The sequence below is a fragment of the Cladophialophora yegresii genome, assembly GCF_000585515.1.
Source record: "Cladophialophora yegresii CBS 114405 chromosome Unknown aczIN-supercont1.1, whole genome shotgun sequence".
In the NCBI taxonomy this organism is placed as follows: domain Eukaryota; kingdom Fungi; phylum Ascomycota; class Eurotiomycetes; order Chaetothyriales; family Herpotrichiellaceae; genus Cladophialophora; species Cladophialophora yegresii.
In genome coordinates, this window is record NW_006913045.1 from 1 (window position 1) to 17184 (window position 17184).

At 52.2% G+C, this 17184-nt stretch overlaps 5 protein-coding genes across 5 annotated transcripts; 3 read left to right on the forward strand and 2 right to left on the reverse strand.

Moving 5' to 3' along the window:
* Positions 1-3298: 3298 nt before the first annotated feature.
* A1O7_00001 (uncharacterized protein) lies at positions 3299-4854 on the forward strand (the record flags this gene model as incomplete). Its single annotated transcript, XM_007754043.1, has 3 exons — positions 3299-4225; positions 4274-4433; positions 4487-4854. 3 exons carry the CDS (start codon positions 3299-3301, stop codon positions 4852-4854), a joined length of 1455 nt encoding a protein of 484 aa, XP_007752233.1.
* A 2665-nt stretch (positions 4855-7519) lies between these two features.
* A1O7_00002 (uncharacterized protein) lies at positions 7520-9103 on the forward strand (the record flags this gene model as incomplete). The annotated part of the gene is made up of 1 exon (XM_007754044.1): positions 7520-9103. The coding sequence occupies one exon, from the start codon at positions 7520-7522 to the stop codon at positions 9101-9103; it is 1584 nt and encodes a 527-aa protein (XP_007752234.1).
* A 199-nt stretch (positions 9104-9302) lies between these two features.
* Positions 9303-10247, reverse strand: A1O7_00003 (uncharacterized protein; the record flags this gene model as incomplete). Its single annotated transcript, XM_007754045.1, has 1 exon — positions 9303-10247. The coding sequence occupies one exon, from the start codon at positions 10245-10247 to the stop codon at positions 9303-9305; it is 945 nt and encodes a 314-aa protein (XP_007752235.1).
* A 567-nt stretch (positions 10248-10814) lies between these two features.
* A1O7_00004 (uncharacterized protein) lies at positions 10815-11684 on the reverse strand (the record flags this gene model as incomplete). Its single annotated transcript, XM_007754046.1, has 1 exon — positions 10815-11684. The coding sequence occupies one exon, from the start codon at positions 11682-11684 to the stop codon at positions 10815-10817; it is 870 nt and encodes a 289-aa protein (XP_007752236.1).
* A 2348-nt stretch (positions 11685-14032) lies between these two features.
* A1O7_00005 (type II pantothenate kinase) lies at positions 14033-15463 on the forward strand (the record flags this gene model as incomplete). Its single annotated transcript, XM_007754047.1, has 3 exons — positions 14033-14290; positions 14348-14630; positions 14673-15463. 3 exons carry the CDS (start codon positions 14033-14035, stop codon positions 15461-15463), a joined length of 1332 nt encoding a protein of 443 aa, XP_007752237.1.
* Between the last annotated feature and the right edge of the window lie 1721 nt (positions 15464-17184).

A 17184-nucleotide genomic window follows, 5' to 3' on the forward strand; every position in this document is an offset into this window, starting at 1 on the left:
CCCTAACCCTAACCCTAACCCTAACCCTAACCCTAACCCTAGACGATACGAATGAAATGCCCTTGACAACAGAGTTGGTGAAGCAGTGGTATCCAAGCCCAGCACATTTAATCGATCTGGTGGAGGCTAAGAGAGTCGCAGCATAACGCTTCAGAATTCAGAACAGGGAACGTGCATCTCCATCCCTGCTGTTGGTTTGGAAGCTTGCTGCAACAGTGGTTGCTGCCCTCGACATTGGGCTCGCCCAGTTTGAAAGTCAAAAGCTGATGTGCCAAGCTGGCAACCCTTCGATGAATTAGTTCGGTGCTTCTGAAAGAGGAAGCCTCGGGTATGGCTGTGCATGAGTACCTTGACTTGCAGCGGAATGCCAAGCTTCAATGGTTTGCCTCGACCTAGGTATCTCACCAAATGCCCCCACTCGAGAACTTGGCCGTCGATACTAGCAATCTGAGTCTAGAAGAAGTGCTCTCTTGATATTCATGTATTATTTTAGTGACTTGTTGTGGTCCAGCTTCAGATTCGACAACTGTACACGTGGGGGGCCCATCACGAGGTTCTGCAAGAGCTAATCGCTTGGACAGGGCTTGTGTTGCTTTCGGTAGTGCACGAATCCTGATGGAAGCAAGGTCCGTGGCTCTTTGACCGTTGCAACTCTGATATACAGACCATGCCAGCACGCCAGCGGCACCATGCGGCCAGGTTGTGGGTGCTTCTAGTATCAGTGCAATTGATAACAGAGGTTGAGATACATGAGATGGGCCGGCGACTGTCTGATTGACTGCTTACATCCAAACTACCTACATCAAATGACTAGAGCGAATGCGCTTCTCTATCGCAAATGCAAAATGAGAACTGTTTGTGATGCTCGCGTAGGTTTCAAGTTGACCAGAGCTACGTCTGGACGGTTAATGAAAGGTGTAATATGCAAGTACTCGACAAAGGAGGGCTGCATTGGACTTCGCTGCTCAAGTCCGCAAATTCAATGCTTCCAAGGTTGAGATATATTTGACTTCAAAGTTTCTCTCATCCTCAACCTTTCCTTTTCGCTTGACCACTCCACTACCTTCTTTCCTCCTTGGACGATCAGAGTATATCCTTACAACTGTCAAACGTACCTCTGTCTTCTGTTCTCAGCACTTACCTCGAGAACCGCCATGGACCATTCTCCAAGAGACCCCTCGAGTCTCCATGGAAGTTTCCTGCATCGCCTCCAACACCTGCAAGTCCACATCCACCTCCTTCAGATGTCACCACTCCGAGCCGACTTGAGTACGAGCTCATACTTGCCGTCCTGTGTCCCGATAACATTGCCAGGGGAGACAAGTGCCGCCATTTTGCCGACTGCCTTGCCAGCCGGAATAACTTTACCTGCCTCGGATTTCGACATGGCTGTCCTCTGCCCTTCCGACACAAAAGAACCTTCCGCACTTACTGAAGGTGCAAAGCGAGACAATACGAATTACGCACTTTGGAAGGCTGCCAGCAGACGGTCGACGTCTACCACATTCTGCCGGACTGCAAAGAGATGAATCTACATGTGGCTGCGCGAGAGCATTTGGTGCAAGGGGACATGACGCCGTGAGTTTGTGACCATGCGTTTGAAGTACTTTGAGGAGACGGTTGCCGCTCAAGGAGCCGATTTCAGCGGGCATGCGTGTCCTCCCCAGAAGCAGGCACAGACAAACACAGAACGCGTATCGGAATCGGAGACATCGCTGAGGAGCACGGCCGGCTACAGCCCAATGAACGGGCGAGGCGGATTTAACCCACAGCCCTTTTCATGTCCTTTACTCAGACTTTCTCTAGTTCGAATCCGTTTGCCAGAATCATCCAGACCAGGTAAATGATCCCTCGCAACCTTCCGCTAGTTGAGCCGCCGTCGATTTACACTGAGCAACCAACTCGCCCAACCCCAACTGCCTACCACTCTGCAGTCCCGCTACCACTCCCAAGACAGTGTTCAAGCGGAGAACAACAAACGCGTAACCAGAAATATTGGCCAGGCATCATGAATCGTCATGTTTCTGGAACACGCAACGGCGGTCTCGCAACACAGTCCACCATGCTTTAATCTCCCGAGCTGGGCTGCTTCGGCGGCTACATCCGCCGACGGGATTCGTCCTGAGCCACCTTGCGGCACAAAGCCCTTCCACGGCATTTCTGAGCAAGGAACGCTGTTGTTCTGATGCACGAATACCCAGATCCTTCTTCAGAAAGGCAGCAATATCAATGAGAAAGGAGCACAGTCTATTTCCCAGTTATCACGTTCTTGTCCCGGTGGTCGGGAAGTACTGATGGCCTGTACCCGGTCGGTACGCGACAGATCGCCAGACAACATTCCCCCAGATCATGTCAAATGATGACTCGTTGTCTCTGACCCTCAGTGGTATCGTAAGTCGAAGGAAGACCCCATAACAAGAAGAGACATCCAAATGTTCCGGTGAGCAATCACTGGGCAATCACCATCTCCACGTTGGCGTCTTGGTAAACTCTCGAAGCGATGACAAACGATGTAAAAGGGATGCAACAAGACACGCCGAGCACAGCGCAATTGCGGAAAGTCTGGTTGGTGATACTGATACAGCAATCGAAGCTTCATGAATGACATCGTGTGATTGCGGACCAGGCACAGCCGTCGAAATGTACGGAGTAGAGGACAAAACAAGGTTTGATTCCGCCTCGTGATTCTGGGTAAACAAGCCGATGAGTGGCAGGACACGAGCGTTAATCTGGCTCCGGATCTCGGTTCACATATCCGTCCTTGTTTGCTTGGACGACCTTGAACCTTCAATCAACTGTAGCGGCGGTTATTCCGCAGTCTCCATTCACCTTCCAATACCCATGGGGCTCCAGAAGGGACTTGTTTCCACATCGCGTGGCGCTATGGGATTCTCGATGCTCTCCGCCGCCTTCCCACTCCATGCGTCCCCCAGCTTTTCTCCACATTACCCCGAAGATACCGGCCTATCTCGCTAATATAAATACCAGCGGTCTGGATGGCGGCTTGGCAATAGCTCCATATCCAGCGGCACGGGACAACATCTAAAATCGAGCCAATGGAGCCTCAAGAATCGCAGCAGAAGCTCGCTAGCCAAGGTTTGGAGAAATGCCACTGCCACGCCGCCAAGCACGGCAGATACAAGCGAGTCCATTGTGGTGAGAGGCTGGCATCCGCAAAAGGAGATGCAGTTCTCTCCACATGTATTGCAGATAAAGCCCTGAGCTCCCGGGAGCTTGCTGACAGGGGAGACATTGCAGCTCCTCTGTACACAGTACATCTCACGCAGCTACCGCAACCATGGACCCCATCGACGTCGAAGGAAATGTCAACATCGCAGGCAAAGAGGAGGTCGTTGCGACACACACGGAGCGGATCGTGGACGATGAGAAGAAACATCAAGAGCCTACCTTGACACGCGCCGAGATCCGTCGCTTCATGTGGAAAGTCGACGCCCATGTCTTGCCGATGCTTGGACTCATCTATGCCATCTCTATCCTCGACCGAATCAACATCGGGAGTGCCAAAGTCCTTGGCATGCAAGAAGACCTCAACCTTGGGACCCAGAGGTATTCCATTGTCCTCATGATCTATTTCCCCGGCTACGCTCTTTCCGATGTGCCATCCAACTGGATCCTCACCAAGGTTGAGCCTCGATGGTGGCTGCCTTTTCTCACAGTCGCATGGGGAGCTGTCCTGACTGGCATGGGTTTCGTCCACAACTGGGGAATTCTAGCCTTCCTTCGTCTCCTTCTCGGTACGCTCGAAGGTGGCATCCTCCCCGGCATTACTTTCACCATCGCTTGTTGGTATTCCCGCCATGAATTGCACAAGAGGATATCCTTCGCTTACGGTATCGGCGTCGTGGCTTCCGGATTGGCGGGCATTCTCTCTTTTGGGCTTGGATCGATGAGTGGTCTTCGGGACATGAATGGTTGGCGCTGGATCTTCTCTATCGAAGGTGGAGCCACAATGGCCGTCGGCTGCATTGCGCCTTTCTTTGTTCCCAAATTCCCTGATCACACCAAATGGATCAAGCCAGATGAGAGAGTCTACCTTTACAACAAGCTCGAAAAGGACCGAGGAGACTACAAGACTGGAAAAGTGGGCTGGTCATCTTTTGTCCACACCGCGAAGGATTGGACCCTGTGGGCGCAGGGTACGATCTACTGCTTCAACGTCGGAACGGCCAACGCTGTTGGTTTCTTTACTCCAACCATCATCAAGGTACGTGACATCCTCGTCTGTGTCAATCCACTGCTGACCAGAAAATAGGGTTTAGGATATTCCGGCTTGCAGGCAAGCTTGCGCTCAGGTTATCCTTTCTTCGCAGCTCTTGGGCTCCTCGGCATTACTTCCTACTTGTCGGACAAGTACCAGAAGCGGGCGATCATCTGCATCTTCAATTCCTTCGTCATGATCACGGGATTTTCGAGTAAGTCACACCTGGGTTTTAGGTCTGATCTGCCAGTACTCACAACTTGTCAGTCATGCGAGAAGGCTTCTCGAACCACGTCCGATACTTCGGCATCTTCCTTGCCACGATGGGTGTCCACTCGAACACTCCGGCGCTGCTTGCTTTCAATCAATCCAACATTGTCGACTCGGCGGGAAGAGCAGTGTCTTCGGGTATCCTGATCGCCTGTGGTGCCATCGGAGGCATTATTGGCAGTCTCATCTTCAGAGGCCAAGATGCTCCATCATACGGGCCCGGAATATACACGACTATCGGGCTTACCGCGTACATGGTCTTGGCCTTGTCTTTCATGGTGTACATCTATCACTCACGGAACAAGAAGGCTGATCGGGACGGCACCCATATCGCAGGCGTGCCAGGCTTCAGGTACGCGTTGTAGTAACCTCCTAGATAGTGGTAAACAACAAGGCAAACATAGTTTTGCTGTTCACGTGCTGCTTCTTCGGAAATATCCCACCATCTTCGAAGTATGTGGTCGTCGACATGCCGCGTCTTCAAGCGCTGCATGCATGCGGTGCTTACCGAACACGAGCATTGACCTTGGCCCTAGATGGTGGTCCCGCTCCTGCCACGGATACCTTGCTGTCACTGGTGAAACGCTGTTCACAACTTACGTACCGGTCCGTCTTAACCTGATGGAGCAGCAAAGGTCTGCTCGTATTTCATTACAAATGTTATGGATGTCCTACGCTACGAGGCATGCAATATATCCATCGACACACTCGGTGGCCTGAGTATTTTTAGGAACTGACGGAGTCGCTTTTATCCTCTTTGGAGAACAAGGAGCCCAGCTGTTATGACCGAAGAGCGGGGAGTGCAGCCAGTTCATATACAAACTGCTTGCAGGAATGTAAATGACCAGTGCTCTCGACTCTCCCTGCTCATCTCACAGCTCGACAAAAGTAGTTTAGACGACTGAGATGGTTCCCCGCGATGTGGACAACATGTCTGCCTTTGTTCCCGGTCGTAGACGTGCTCAAAATGGCTCGAACTCTGCCAAGCTGCGTTAATGTCCAGCAATCTTGAAGACCAGTCTCTCTCCTTCCTGAAGAGTACGCCAGTCAGCCAGATTGCAATCACCAGCTTGGTAACATCACCCCGGACTGCCTTTTCTTCCCGGTCAGGGCTGTGGATTAGCCAACGTTATTTTGAGCGGAGCTGGTTGTTGCGCCGATGACTGGCACGGAGAACACCGGTTGAACCATTTTATTTGTTCGCATTGAATGCGACAACCTGCGAAGCTTGCGGCTAGGTTCTGCAAGAGGTATGTCGGGATTCTGTAGGATGTTACAGTCTGAGCGAGCTCTGCGGGTCTGCAACACAACGTCTAGAGCGTCGTGCTCTGCGCAAAAGAAGTAAAGGACGGTTACGGATAGCCAAGGAGATAACTGCGGCTGGCAAACGTGTAGATAAAGGTCGATGCCTCATCGTGCGTCTGTCTGTAGAGCAGGGGGATCTGACTGATATGACAGTGTGGCACGAGGAGCAGCCAAGTATTCGGGGAGAGCCGGTCCTTGGGATAGAAAGAAGTCCAATACCTGGTATCCGGCACCAGCCAAGTTGAAACGGCATGATCGTACTCAGGAGGCTATAGTGTCGAAGATCCAACGGAACCTGGTTTCGTACTGGGCCGCAGCTTCGCTCCAAGCTCGGCTTGCATCTTCGCTGCGACGGACGCGGCAGCTTCTTTCCCTGCCGAGTTCATGCGATATTGGGGCGCGTCCAAAAATGTCCTGGTGGTAAGACGACGATGAGCGATGGGTGGAGGCTCTGCACCGTTGCGAGCCACGCTGTTCCTCAAGAATGCTTAACTATTGTTATTCAGCAATCTTGCGCAAGCCAGTTTCAAGGCAACTCACTCTCCGAAGAATGGCATGACGATTGTGGGGCGAGCGTTCAGCAGGCCGCAAGCTGTGGTTGTAGAGACTCCATGATGTACCACGACAGGGATGCTCTGGAAGAGCCATTCTGAAGCCACTGTCGATTACTGTGCAAAGTCTGGGATAGATCGACAACTTGCCGTGCAAGTAGTCACCTAGCCGGAAGATACCTCCACCACAGTCTATGCTTGCCAGACGGCCCGAAGCATTCGAGATGATAGCCGCTAGATCACATTCCTGGATGGCCTTGAGACTGCAGTAACCAGCTCGTTCGAGCTATCAACAGCATTGTTGCTGGATCGTATGTAGATGGGCGGCAGCCCAGCTCCCAGAAACACGCTTCAAGCTCTGGTGCCGGGTCGTAGTGTGGTGGATTTCGAAGCAGGAAACCACGGACTCCTGCAGTCCGATTAGAGGGCTTCGATTCATGGCAGGGGAAAGATATACGCACGAATGTGATTAACCTTCCATCCAGAATGAACGCAGCTTCTGGGGATGGCCCGACTCGCCTACATTGCCATCGCGCTTACTGCTGACTGGAGCGGGAATGCCCAGCGCAAGCTACGGGCCAAGGAGTGCATTGACGGGACTTATGTCGCTTCTAGAGTACGACATGCTGCACTGTGTGCCTCAAGGACCTCGGGTATGGTCACTATATCATGAAGAAGGCAAGAAATCCACGGTGCTTGATATTCAAGGGTGATATTCTCAGATGGTCAGAGTGCGAGGTGATACGACACAGTAGGCATGGTGACAAGAACGCGTTCTTGGCTGAAGTTCAGATCGTATCAGGAGCTTTTGGTAGGACCGGATTGCAGTGGAACAGGCGGTTGTACTCGTGCTGGTGAAGAGAGGCCTCCCAGTTATTGTTATCAGATGACTTCCATGGAAACATGATCAATTTAGGAGTGGGTAGGGTTCCCTGTGCCGAGATACCATCAATGCTATCACTGGCGCGGCGCGCCATGAAGAGTTCTATGATATCGAAGACGCAGCCTTTCGTGAAGAGAAGGTGTGGATGTATTGCAAGATGCCAAGGCCGCCCCAGACTCCTGGGGTGGAGAAACCTGCACGCCTCAACTTTGCGTGGCTTGACACTGACATGGTCCAGAAAATGTTTCTCCGATAAACGTTTTGTACTCGACGGACGAACAACCCGCCACTATGGCGCCCTCCAGGCTCATTGACGAGGATAAGCTTGGATTTCGGTCAGATAGCCACAGCGAAGACCTCTCCGACGACGGCGCATTCCACCACCCTCCACCGAAACGCAGGCGAATATCCACAGAAGAGGAAAATGCAACAGTTCCTCAGACATCGCTGTCCAGAGTGAAAAAGATAGATCATGCACCAAAGACCGGCTCGACACCGGCGGCTCACCCAGAAATTCCAACGACGTCCGCCACGTTCAAATCGCTCAATGTAGCCCTGTGGCTTGTCCATTCTCTCGCCGCGATGGCAATCCAGAACCCGACGGAAATCCAGAAGGCTTGTATTCCGGAGATATTGAAGGGCAGAGACTGCATAGGAGGCTCGAGAACAGGCACAGGCAAGACAGTGGCTTTCGCGGTTCCAATATTGCAGAAATGGGCAGAAGATCCTTTTGGCATCTATGCTGTGGTTCTGACACCCACTCGAGAACTGGCTCTCCAGATTTTCGAGCAATTCCAAGCGCTGGGAGCACCACAGAATCTCAAGACGGTTCTGATCACTGGGGGGAGTGATATGAGACCTCAAGCATTGGCGCTGGCAAAACGACCACATATCGTCGTGGCTACTCCTGGGAGACTTGCGGACCACGTCCTCAACTCCGGCAAAGAAACCACAGTTGGCTTGAGCCGTACAAAAGTTGTCGTCCTCGATGAAGCGGATCGCCTTCTCGCTCCCGGGCAGGGTTCGATGCTTCCGGATCTCAACACCTGCCTAGGTGCGCTTCCTCCGTCTACATACCGGCTAACGCTCCTCTTCACCGCGACGGTGACACCAGAAGTCCGAGCGTTGAAAGAGCTTCCTCGCCCCAAGGAGCGGCCTCCCATTTTTATCTCTGAAACCACGGACCTATCTGATGGTGCTCCCCAGTCCAGCCTCATTCCGGCGACTCTCTCGCAGACATACCTGCAAATACCCATGACCCACAAAGATGCTTTCCTACATGTCCTCCTCCAGGTCCCTTCCTTGACAAAATCGCCGGAGCCTAGTATTATGATTTTCGTCAACCGTACAAACACTGCTGATCTCCTCCATCGCACACTGCTTCAGCTCGGTCACCCAGTCACGGCGCTCCACTCGGAGTTAGCACAGAGTCAGCGGAACAGGAATCTGTCTGACTTCCGCTCGCAAAAAGCCCGCATTTTAATCGCAACGGATGTGGCGTCAAGAGGTCTGGATATTCCTCAAGTCAACTTGGTGATCAACTTCGACGTCCCGCGAAATCCGACAGACTACGTTCATCGAGTAGGTCGTACGGCGAGAGCGGGAAGACAAGGTACCAGCATCACCTTAGTTGGTCAGCGGGACGTGGAGCTGATTCTCGCGATCGAGGCATATGTGGGCAGCAAATTGGTGAAATGGACAGAAGAAGGAGTCAATGTTGAAACACGTGTTCTCAAGGGCCGGACGTTGAAGGATGTAGCCGAGGCGAGGATGGAGGCGCTCCGAGATGTCGAAGGTGGGAAAGATGTACACGGCTGGCGCAGAAAGCTCAAAAAGGACAAAAAGAGGTCGGTAGCGGAAGCGTCCGCGTCATGACTGCAGGAATGACTGATGATGCCTTATGATGTTTCGTGCCTTTGATGGTACAATCGCGGAGATTACCCATGCAGAGATTGTTGACATGGATCCTACTACCGCTCCCGAAACCAATTTCTTCTTGCCCTGTGCCACCTCATGCGAACGATCCTGCGAACTCGTGCAACCATTGACGTGTCGAAGCAGACTGAGTGCCCATCTACCTCATCCAATCAATATCGAGTTCCGCCTTGTATTCGCCTTCGTCATCAATCCGGCTGAGAACCGTCTCTTCTCCAGTCCACGTAGTTGGAGTCCCGTGTCGCATGCTTGACAGACTTTGTGGTTTGTCGGTTCCGTTCACGCTACCTTCTCTCAACCTTGCAGCGTTCTCTTGCGCCTGGTGCTCCTTCCACCATTTTCCACTCTCCTCAACGACGGACTCCTCCCAGTCACTGACAGGTCCGATCACCTCCACATCCTTCTGACCATGCTTCAGCACCTCTCGGCACGGCAGCGACATTGTCATGTTCTCCTCATTGTTTCCGCCAGTTAGATCTTTGAGCTTTTCCTCACTAGCAGCATACACCAGGCGTCCAATGTTGCTCCAGTATATTGTCCCTGCACACATTGCACATGGCTCCCATGTTGACACCAAGGTGCAGGAGGCGAGATATTTCTGCGAGAAGTGAATAGTGGCCAGCCGAGCAAGTTCGGTCTCTGCGTGCTGGACGTGTGAGATGGAGTAGTGGGAGAGAAGAATTGTGTTGTTGTCAGGACCAAGAAGTAAGGCTGCGAATGGCCGTTTGTCGTGTAAGCTTGTGGCAGTTTTCTGTAGCTCCAAACATGTCCCCACTGCAACATCGATCTGCTCCTTTGTCAACGGCGCACGAGCAGGGTCATGGTGTGCAGTGCCCGAGACTGTTGATGGCAGTGGTGTGGAGGCAGCTGGTCTTGCAGGAGAACTGGTGGAAGATGCAGGCGTGAAGGGAACGGTGACGGCGGAAGTTGGGGTATCATTTCTTGTGACACTGCTGTGAATTGACGAGCCCGAGGGCGTGATGGACGGAGCTGATGCAGGAGGAGGTTTTCGGTGGATAGAGCCTGGTGAAGGAGTATTGTTCTTAGTCGTCGCCGTCGACCGTAGGAAGGACTGGTAGCTCATCTTGACTCGATTTAGTCGGTCGGGAGAATCGTACACTGAGGGTCGATCTAGGAAGATTGAGGGTGGCCAGGTTTCCTGAGATCCGACTGCAACGTCGGAGGGGCTGAGCTCAATATAAATCAGCAGCTCGTTCAACTCGGGACACGAAGCCTGACAGAACGGTTAAGATAGCGTGCATCAATGATGGGGAGTGGGCAACGACACAGATGGACTCAATACAAAATATCGCAGTTCGGAAAGTGGTGGCTTTTTTTGATTTTTGGCAGGAACAACCACTCACCATGCTCAAAAACGGGGCCATACACCATGTGGCTGGGTCTCGCCTCGGTGCGGAGAAACAGCCCACGAGCCAACAGTCCAACTCGGAACATCAGCTCCAGCACTAGTTGCCTAAACCAGCGCTCGATTGGTCCACTAAGGGCCCGGAAGTTTCGCTTAACAAGCCTGTTCCTGACGCAAGTGTTTTGACCGCCACAGTCCAGCGCAAAAATGGGTTCTCAGTATGCCTGAGGGTTGTACCACCTTGGAGGGCTCGCTGCATGTGTAAGAGATGGCATTTCTTCAATCTTAGAACACCAGAATGTCGATGTTGCCTTTCCCTTCACCGTATCGCTGGCGAATGGTTTTCTCGTTGAGTAAGACTACTAGCGGGTTGAAAGTCTGAGGCATCGTAAAGATCGTGTTGTTCTTCTCGTCGCGAAATGAACCGTCAACCACAATGCGGCGCAGCTTTCCGGTCTTCAGGGCATCTGCATCCACCAACTGCTTGAATCTGAACGGGGTTGAAATAGCGATGCCAATCTTGTTTCCCAGCATGTATTCGATGTTGTCCCGCAGTTTCATGTGCTTCGCAATCAGCTTCCCAACTTTGGACTCCTCGTTCTGGAAGACTCGAAGTTCTCGATAGAGGTCTGCCGTGCGGATACCGGAGGATGTAACGACCAGTGTATGAGGAGAAGCTTTATCATCGCAGTTCGACAGACCAACCTTGCCTTCGGGTGAGAAGCGCTCGATGAACTGCGGAAGATTAGCAGCGACACGGTCTCTGTCGTAAACAGTCGTGTCGAGGAAGGCTTTTGTTGGCAGGTATTGTTCTTCTAGTTCGATAGGGCTGCTATTTGGAGAGTACTTTTGAATATATTTCGCAAAGCGATCGGCAAGCAGAGCTGGATCGGCGACAGCGTCCTGAGCTGAAGGAAGTTCTCGTGGGGTCTTGGCTGCTTTCGCGCTCGTAAGCTTGGAAGGTTGTTTCGCAGTCTTGCCATCTTGTGCAGACTGATGTTCAGATTTCGGGCTGGAGGCAGGCTGTTCTGCAGGTTGCGGAGAGTGTCGTAGGCGTTTCGCAGACTTGCCGTCGACGTCACCAGATCCCTCCAGCTCACGCTTCCGCTTGAGCTGCGCCCTGAGACCGGGCTTCTTGTTCTTAGTTCTCGACATTGCGGCGACGGTCTTGTTGGTGACTGATTCATTCAAAATGCGGATTCAATTTTCATCGTGGTTCAAATGGAGGACTCCCCAGAAAATCATTCACTGAACTTGCGCCGATCTTCTCCAAATCTTGGCAAACCGTCGATAAAGCTTCACTTCAAGTTCACCACGATTTGACTTGATTGCTTCATCACTTTCGGCACTCTCATGTGCGGCTGCCATCTTCCTGCCCGCCGCTCAGCTACGAGTGTATTTGCAAACAGGTCTTTTGGTACCCGCGCTTGCTATCTATGAATGGGTAAGGTGGCAATGAGCTCGAAATCGCCGTGCTTATTGCCAAAGGCTCGACAAGGCACAACGAGTTCCATGGCGGACCGAGAACTTGTATCTGCTTCGATATCCTCTAACTCCTCCTCGCACGCTTGGTGTTCAATCTATACTGTGGCCGTCTCCGTCACCAGCAAACAGTATTTCGAGACTGTGCGTGTCCGCATACTCCACCCGTCGTGAAGAACTCCATCGTCTGTTTTTGGCCCCCAGGGTAACCACCCATGGCCGACACAAGAGCAACTTGGAGCTCAAGATATCCTCGTCAGAGTCTCGATGTACCCGTTTCTCAACTCTTGCCGCTTCTCTGAAAATAGCCCTCATTGTGACTCACGGATTATCGATTAATCCAGCCTAATGGACATGTGGCAACTCGCATGGGAAGGAAAATGGCATTTCTGCATGTGCAAGAAGTGTGAGGACATCTGCCATGGATTGGACTGCTACATTGACGCAAAGCGTCTCCCAGGTTGAGCCACGAGAACAAGCCGCTTGCAATGTGACGGTCACGATCTTGACCAAAAGAATTCAAATTTACTCATTCTACATTTGTGTCCTGTTTCAGACCCATCTGGTACTTTCGACTAAACAGATTCAATGCAATCAAAGATGTCTCGGATTAGTTGATTGAGCTACCTTGACGCATCCTTCGCTGTCTGTTATGACTTGCTGAAGCCCTTAGGTCTACGCCGGTCGTTCTTCGTAGCTCAAGAACTTGCAACTCGCACTGCTTTCAACACCTACTCAGTATGAGGACCACCACCTTCGTCGTTGCTTTGGCTCTCTGCATCTCCGCCACTGCGCTCACTGTCACAGATAGACCTCCGCCCATTCACGAGAAACGTGGACCTCATCCATTTCCCTTACCAAGTTGTCCTGCTGGGGCAAGGCTCTGCGACTTCTTCAATGGAGCATACTGTTTCAATGCTACAGCCGGCGACAGTTGTTGTGAAGACGGGAGTGGTAAGCTATTGACCGGGCATTCTTCTAAGATATGATACTGATCCTTCAGGGATTTGCTCAGGAGGTTTCGTCTGTGGCACAGGAATTGCGCAAAACCGTTGCTGTGAACCAGTAAGTCAGTAACTCGAAGGCTCACCTTCGACATCTGATAAGCCTTCAGGGAAGGGAACCTGCACAATGTGCACAAGATGCCGTTGCAGGGACCGTGATGACGATACCGACCGCCCCAGCCACTTCGCGTGCATCTGCTCTGAATATTTTGCGGTTGACTTGGTTCACCTTGTGGATACTATTCGAGTTCTTCATGGTGCGGTTGTACAGTCCGACCTTCTGCTAAGAGCCAGATCCTGGCCCATGCCTCTCCCGGGTACCACACCAGGTAGCAGGGCATTGATAGTGCCTGGTGCTCCCAGAATGGGTTCTTAAAATGGTGGCATGCTGGAACCGTCGTTGGTTCCGAGGTATGCTTGAGTTTTGGTGCGTTCATGGCATTTAAGCTCTGTCGGAATGGCAGGTCCAGGGCCCCAGCTGAAGTTGACGAAAAGGCGGTCGCTCTGAGCTAACGGAATTTGATGGACGGCTCAGTCGTAACTTTGTGAACATATATTCACTCCGGTCCGCAGTTACAGTAGGAATCTGTCGCGGCTGCGTCCACCAATGAGAGGGGCATTAAAACATTGCTGCGGCTTCTTTTCGGCGCTCCGGTATTAGCTACCGTCGGCTGCGGGGGAGATAAACATGAGCGTGGGGTTCTTTCTCAGTAGAAACGCCGTGAAGCAGTTTGACCGACAGATAAAATTCTCGACCGAGGCCCGTAACCGCCATAGAGTCTCTCTAGCCTGAACTTCCAGGGACGACGACTCCCTCCGTATATAGTCTTGTACATATTTTCTTGTGTGGCTTCGGCGACCGGACCGGGAGATAGTCAAGCACATATTGTCAAATTCCCTAGCATGATCGGTGTCCGATAATCGCAGGCAAGTCTCCTACGTCGCCGAAAGTCACACGACAGCGCTAGAACTCTGGTTCCATGGGCTGAATGCGGATCCTGGTACTTTGCTCCTACGATGCCGGCCTCAGAAAAGGAGGGGACGAACGAAGATGACAGGCGGGGGTCTTCTGCAATTGTAGAGGACGACGCGGCCGCCCGGCCACCGCGCGCCCCTCCCAACCCAGCGTCGGTGAAGATCAACGTCGAGGGCGCGTTTATTGTCGACGACGAGATGAATGCTAAGAATGGTACAGCAAATGAACATGTACATTGGGAACATAAGGATATTCGGCTGCCACATCACACTGACGTGGTGAGCCATGTTGCCGTGGATGTACGTTGTCAGGCCACCAGGCCCAACCATTGCGAACCTGCACTGACTGAAGTCTAGATTGGCGGCTCATTGGCCAAGCTGGTATACTTTTCGCGTGAAACTGGTTCAATGCATGGCGGCGGACGCTTGAACTTCCTGAACTTCGAGACGGACCGGATCGACCTCTGCATTGACTTCATTCAAGAGCTGAAGAAAACGCAGTTGAAGCTCAATGGCTCCACCCCACAAGAGTTATGTGTAATGGCAACTGGAGGTGGAGCATATAAATTCTACAACCGAATGAAGGAGGTCCTGCATGTGGATGTGGTTCAAGAAGACGAGATGGAGTGCCTAATTATTGGTAAGGGAAAGGTATATTGATTAATGCGTGGCTGATGTTCAGTAGGACTGGACTTCTTCATCACGGAAATCCCACGAGAGGTCTTTACATACAGCGAGGAAGAACCGATGCAGTTCGCCGATACGCGCGCTGACATCTACCCGTATCTCCTGGTGAATATTGGATCTGGCGTCTCAATGGTCAAGGTATCCGGGCCTCGAGAATTCCAGCGTGTGGGCGGTACGTCATTAGGAGGGGGCACCTTTTGGGGTATCCTTTCGCTGCTCACTGGAGCTCGTACATTTGACGAGATGCTTCGGCTGGCAGAGAAGGGCGACAATGCCGGTGTCGACATGCTTGTTGGCGACATATATGGCGGTGGGTACAGCAAGATTGGGCTCAAGAGCACCACAATTGCCAGCACCTTCGGCAAAGTGTTTCGCATGAAGAGACTGGCAGAGAGGCATGCCGAGGACGGGGAAGGGCTATTCAATGGCGATGATCTTAGCGATGACCATGAGATGCACGGGCACTTCAAGATCGAAGACATGGCCCGAAGCCTGCTGTACGCCATCTCGAACAACATTGGTCAGATTGCGTACCTCCAATCTGAGAAACACAATCTTCGGCATATATACTTCGGAGGGTCTTTCATTCGGGGCCATACCCAGACCATGAACACTCTCTCCTACGCTATCAAGTTCTGGTCCAAGGGTGAGAAGCAAGCGTACTTCCTCCGGCATGAAGGCTACCTCGGGGCTGTTGGGGCATTTCTTAAGCGACAACCGAAGAACTGGGGAAGACGCAACAGTTTTGATGATATCAGACTCACGAAGGTCCTGTCAAAAGAATGAGATTGTTTTCGACTAATGGGAAGGTCGTAGGGAGATTGCGCTTTCGCGCTGGACAACGTCTGCCTCGTGCGCGGTACGGCCGACCCTGACCCAGGCAGCCTTCAAGGTGATCACCACTGCAAATCCGACCCCTTCCTCGGAGCAACGTGGGCGCAACTCAGGCAAATCCACGCAGCCGGCGACCGTCCGGTCCCATGGTCAACAGCTTCTCGTTGGGTTCTGTGAACTCCGTTCGCGAAAGAGCGTCGGAGCGTTGAGTCTTGCTCGCGAACCATACGGTTCAAGCATCGATTCTTACGCGGAACATCTTCGACCGCCAAAGGGTGTCCAACTGGATATATTCCAACCACATCTCGATAAACTACAGAGAAGTCATGTGGAGCAGCGTGTCTGAAATGCTTCCCACAAGCGTCCGGCATTGTGGTCCGGCTGCTCCAGCTAGTTAGGTAGGCACCGCACCACTTCATGCACAAAATACATTGACGATTATGCTTGACGATCCGTCCAGCGTGGAATCAGGCTCGTAGTTGCAAGTTCTCTGGCATACAGATTTGGTGCACGTCATTAGATCCGGTCCTATCCGAGTGTTTGCATTTGAGGCTGGAAATTGAGTTAGACACGAACTCAGGATCAGCTAGCCGAGGCATATCCCGGATTACGTGTGGAAAACGACGTGGACGGCCCAGAGAAAGGCCCAAGGGGATTGCTCCCCAGCAGATCAGCAGAGGTTGACAGCTCGGGGCCTGTCCAGGGCTTGCATGCCTGACGTCACCTCAGTTTCTCGATTACCAGCGATCTTGCATCTTTCATCCGGGCATTCGCATTGGAGCGCCAGTCAACATTGCTCGGCCTTCAGCTTCTTGGAACTTCATATCACTCTTTTGGATCATGTTCTAGTTGCTGCGCAGATTGTCGCATCTATACGCGACACAAGCTGCTCTATTCTATCTCCCATTGACCGGCGCCTCTCGTTCTTTGAAACCGCGTCCCTGACCCCCGATTCGGTCATCCTCCGTGAAGCGCTTGCTGTTGCGGCTTTTCGGCCCATTGCGAACAAGCGTCAGCCGGATAACAGAAAACGCACTGTTTGTCCACGTCGCAAACGCTTCAGCTCTGAAGAGTCTCGTCCAGGAGCACATATCCCTACAATATGGTATGTGGCTGCTGGCCATGAAGCTAGGTTTCTATACTTACAGGTTCGCAGGCGCCTCTAGCGACTCTCGCATCTGAGTTTCTGCCGGTAACGCCTGCTCTTGTCCCTCGTCAAGCAACAACAACCATCGTAACACAACCGACGACGTCGTGCTCTGGGCAGTATTCCGGGGGCACACTTGCAGGCGCAATCATCGGTACCTTCTTCGGAACGATTCTGTTACTCTGGCTCTTCAATTCACTTCAAAACAATAACGCTGGTAACAGGCGCGAAGAGGTTATTGTCGAGCGCAAGAGAAGGAGACGCAGTCGCAGCGGCAGCTCTTCGGGAGTGCGGCGCCCGAGCAGAGTATACTCGGGATGACAGCTCTTTGGGATACTTATTTGAAATGCACATGGGAGAGGAAGGACGGCTTGTACATGATCAACTATGACATTGTGATGGTTTGAAGGCTGGAGGCTTCTGCATTTGGCAATTTGATTTTACGACAATATTTGGGGATCTGATTATGAACATTTGAACTAGGATGACTGAGTAAGAAAATGTTTCGCTGCGTATGCTGGTGGAT